This window comes from Sinocyclocheilus anshuiensis, unplaced genomic scaffold, assembly GCF_001515605.1.
Source record: "Sinocyclocheilus anshuiensis isolate Anshui unplaced genomic scaffold, SAMN03320099.WGS_v1.1 scaffold132, whole genome shotgun sequence".
In the NCBI taxonomy this organism is placed as follows: Eukaryota; Metazoa; Chordata; class Actinopteri; order Cypriniformes; family Cyprinidae; genus Sinocyclocheilus; species Sinocyclocheilus anshuiensis.
Genome location: NW_015555730.1, coordinates 907,050 through 911,772, shown reverse-complemented (window position 1 = coordinate 911,772; position 4,723 = coordinate 907,050). Strand labels below are relative to the sequence as shown.

At 34.3% G+C, this 4,723-nt stretch overlaps 1 protein-coding gene across 1 annotated transcript in view; it reads left to right on the top strand.

Moving 5' to 3' along the window:
• Nucleotides 1-4,723, top strand: part of LOC107672813 (semaphorin-4A-like) — a 51,860-nt gene that overhangs the window by 9,787 nt on the left and 37,350 nt on the right. The window contains exon 2 of the mRNA XM_016466181.1: nt 3,387-3,637. Coding sequence (XP_016321667.1) covers nt 3,544-3,637 — 94 coding nt within the window. The 5' untranslated portion in view covers nt 3,387-3,543. The remainder of the gene's footprint in view (nt 1-3,386; nt 3,638-4,723) is intronic.

The following is a 4,723-nucleotide window of genomic DNA, read 5'->3' as shown; positions in this document are numbered from 1 at the left end:
AATTTCAATATCGTGATAATACCGTATACCGTGATAAAAGCATTAGCAATTAATCGCAACATGAAAATTTGATACCGGTATATCCCTAATTGTAACCCGTGGCAACAGTGTAAAAGTAGCCCGGCGTCAGACCCACCTCTCCCGCATCGGCATCTGCACTTCACACGCGTATGCTCGCGGGCGCAAATTAAGAATCACAAACGGCTGTATTCGAGTCTTCAAGGCATTTTAGGACACAACATCGTCAAGTAAGTAACTTTAACGAATGTTACAGTATTCACTGTAGTTGTCCGCTAGTAAAAAGATAGTTTTATCAGTCATTATCCGTGTATGCCATTGTTTTGCGTTTACTACAGTTCAGTGGATCAGGAGGCGCTGGCTGGTGTGACTGAGTGGAGGCGGGACTAATTTGCATATTCATAGATCAGCGTATAGTAAAAAAGCAAGGGTGTAGAGTTGCATTCAAGCTATTTTAAGGAATGATAAAATTATTTTCACAAGAAAAAACATTTAAATATGTCATTTTGATGATCAAAGATAAGTTTTAAGGGATAAAATATTTGACTACAGGGGGACTTTAAATGAACATAGGATGTACCTGAGCTATATCTAGAAATCAGAATATTATAAAGACCAATTATGGCTTCTTGGTGCTGTCACCTCTTGGTTTGCTTAGTTGTGGTTTAAAAGAGACTAGCCACTGAATTTGATTCCACTGGATAGCCACTAGTTTATGAATCAGTAGCTGCATATAAATGTTGATTAAAAAAAGCTATTGCAGTGCATCTGCTAACCCAGAAAATGTGAAAAAGAACAACCAGTACATTTTTTTTGATAAGCTTTTGAAAAAAGCTGCTCAGATTTCGCTCCCCCTGTGACATAGAAAGGGGATTTTTTTTTAATAATATTACCGCCGATTAGTCTGTACCAGTTCTATAAACACAATAGCGAAGTTCTAGCAAAGCATGCTAACTGTTCTGTCTTTGGCTGCACTGACGAGAACAGAACACTGTTCCTCAGAGGAGACAAGAGAGCAGTGGATTTATTGATTTATTTACTGTATATAACGCTGTTGCCACACACATCTAATATAAACATACGAAGCTGTTTAACTTCACAGACATAATCGACTGTTTTTGTAACTCGTGTGTTTTTTTTAACATAAACTGTCTGTATATGACAGTTTAAGCGCAATAAGACATAAAAAACATGAGTTTACTCACATGCCGTGTGACAGACACTTTCTGTGTGCTTTCTGTTCAGAAAACCGTATATCAGAAGTTTGAACTAATACAGTTTAAAACTCGATGATAATCAAAACCAAACAGATGTGTTTTAGGAACGAGCTGTAAAGGCATAGTCCTATTCTGGAAAAGGGGGCAGGGAACAGCAGCTCATTTGCATTTTAAAGAGACATGCATGAAAACGGCTGGTTTCTGCTTACACTCAAAATAGGCATTTTCAGAATGATGTAATAAATGATCTGTGACATATTACATATTGTAAAAAGGGGCATAATAGGTCTCCGTTAAAGAATGATCATGTGACTTTTACAGGTGACCTGTAAATGCGAAAAAAAAAACTGTTTCCATTGCAGTTTTGTGACATATTCCTTTTTTTTTATTTCCTGAAACACCACCTCATGCGAACATAAAAACGTTATTTATTTTGCGTATTTTCAGTTCGCAATTTCAATTTGTAAAACAGCCGGAGACTCACCGCGCCTTCAAAACAATCCAACCGAGGTGCGTAGACCAAAAATGTTTCCCAAAGAGTAAAATACTTGAAAAAAGCCTGCACACTCTCAAAAATCAAAAGTCACAAGTGAGATGAAAGTAGTGTAAGCAATTTACTGAGAAAAATAAAACAAATGTTTCGGTCACATGTTGACCATTTTCAATGCCAAGCTAACAATGTTGGAACTGGGAGCCATCTTGATTTAAGAAATCACATGATGATTTAGGAGATCACATGATCAAACCAGAACAAGCACTGATCCAAAAAAGAGAGAGAGAGAGAGAGAGAGAAAAGTTAAACAACATTAAATCACACAATATCAAGATATAAAGAAAAGAAAAACATAATAAAGACTTTTTAATTTGTGCAATTTGAAGGGTAATGGAAACGCAGCTGATTCTGTTACTTTAATGTTTAAGAAGCTGCTTTAAAACAATCTCTGTTGTATAAAGTGCTATATAAATAACGGTGACTTGACTTGACCAAAACACCCCAATAACCTCATAGCAACATAATAAAAGCCATAAAGAATACCTTAGCAACCACATAGCAATGCCTGGCATAATTTTGTTAAATTTTGCTTATCTAAACACAGCTTATGTTTTCTTCAGAAATCAAATTTAAAATATATAATCCCATTACATGTGAGCCTAATGTAAGTCATTGTTTTACTAACATTGAACTGAAACAGCTTTTGAGTTTCTCTGTTTTTTATTATTGTGTGGGTCAATGACAAATAAAAGTGTCCAGGATAAAGGAAAGGAATTATTTTTAAAAATGTACTTTAAAACACATGTGCCAAATTCTTTGAAAAATACTCTTTGCATTAATTTTGGTTTAATGTGGTTTAACAAAAAAAAACTTTTATAACTTTTACAAGAACAATCCAAAAAAGTCACATAGTGTAACCATCAAATAATATCATTAGTACAGTTCACCCTGAGATGTTATACTCCCAAAAATAGTAAAAAGAATTTCTAATGAAAGTAAAGATTTATTCCAGTTATTGTATTTTTTAATAAATTATTGATCAGGATCGTTGGTCCCTGTATGAATGCGTGATGGTCAAGAGTGCATTTCACGTCAACAAGTGTTTAGTAAATCTTGGTTTTCCACAAGCACAAGACACTAGTCACCATGTTTCTGTTCTTGGCTCACAGGGATTTCCATCAAACAGTCATCAGATCACACATGATTCAACATGATTTATCATGAAAACCCTTCACCTCCATTGAGTTTTCCGTTTCCTGCTCGACACTCACTGACCAGAGAAACCCAGTTTCCCATCCACTGCAAAGTTATTTTCATGTTTTTATTATACATTGTGAATATGTATAGATATGGCTATATTAAATGGAAAAATTAGTATATTGCTATGTTTCTGCTCTGCACTGCTCATGGTCATGTGACATTTTATCATTGCACTGACTTTCTCTGGATGGTGGTCAGTCTCTTTTTCAATAGTATGAATGTTGAAAAGTAACTTAAATTTCCTTCCCTGCTCATGGATGAAGACAGTCATGTGCTGATGCATGTAATCTCTTGACTGTTTCTTAAGCTTATGCAAAATTCTGAAAGAGGAAGAGGCGACTTGAGACATAAAGGACTCGCCTACCGATTTCTAACCCGCTCTTAATTTTTCTGCTCAGATGAGATAACGGCAGACTGCTTTGGCTGTTTGAAGTGGTGTCCCTGTGGGCTACTCAGTGCTGAAAGGACAGGAGCAGAAACCGAAAGTGACAGATAGACCGGTCTTTGGCTTCAGCTCATCTGTTGTGCTCAGCGGCCTCCTGGTTGTCCATCAGGATGGTGCATTCAGTGTCACTCTGCGCCTGTCTGTCTCTTCTGACTGTCCTCAGCTGTCATTCTCATGTCCTCCCCCGACTCTCTTTTCCAATGGGTAAGGCTAATTTTTAAACTTGTGAAGATTTTGAACTATAATTTAGTAATTTACTATAATTTTTTGTACATTTTTTTAAATGCTGTTAGATATTTTGGTTACTTGTGAGCCGCTGTTGTTCTCTTTATCTTCAGCCCGTAGTGGTTATCAGGAGGTAAATTAAAGTGAATTTCAGACTTAAAGACCTCTGTGCCACTTGAGTTAAACATACGTAAACATACCCTTAGGATGCTTTACATCCTCATATCAGCATTGTAAATAATTGCATCTGAATGTTTCTTTTAATAGCATGAATGTGACACCTTCGGATCAGTGTTATTTTAGAATTATGTATTTACTTTTATAGAATTTATTAATATTTTGAATTAGCTACGTGTGTATTTTCTTATTATTTACTATTTCATTTTATTATAATATTTTATTACTATTTTTTACCTATTTTTTTTTTTTATAAATTTATTGATTTGAATTAAATTTAGGTGATTTTTGAATTATTTTATTATGTGCATTTGTCATTTTAATTTTTTTAAATATTTCTATTTACCTTAAATTTTGTTTTGTTTTGCTTCAATTTTAATACTTCAGCTTAACGAAAAATAAATGTAAATATTGCCTTGCCTTGCCAATGAACTGAAATTGTTTTTATCTAATATTTATATTTTAGTTTCAACTATTTTTGATAGCGTTAGTTTTAACTAGGGGTGTGCGATATTGACAAAAAATTATATCTCGATATTTTATGGGATTTTATCGATAACGATAATTAGACGATATTTTGCTGAGTGTGTTATTGTGCTGGTACCTTAAGGACTGCCGAAGACAGCTGACTCCTAATGTTTTTAATATTCTTCATATTCTGTGTGGTGGTCAGTTCATACTGATAGAAATTAATCTTTTCCAATAAGTTTAAACTGATTTTTGCATTTTATGGGCATTTTTACCTGATTAAAATTTGTTCTAAAAGTGTCCATTATCTTTTGAGTCAAATTCTTACATTTAATCAGGGAATTAGAATAATAAGACATCTGAGCAATTACCAAGCAAATTAAATCAACACAGAAGCTGCATCTGAAGTGGCATTTAGAT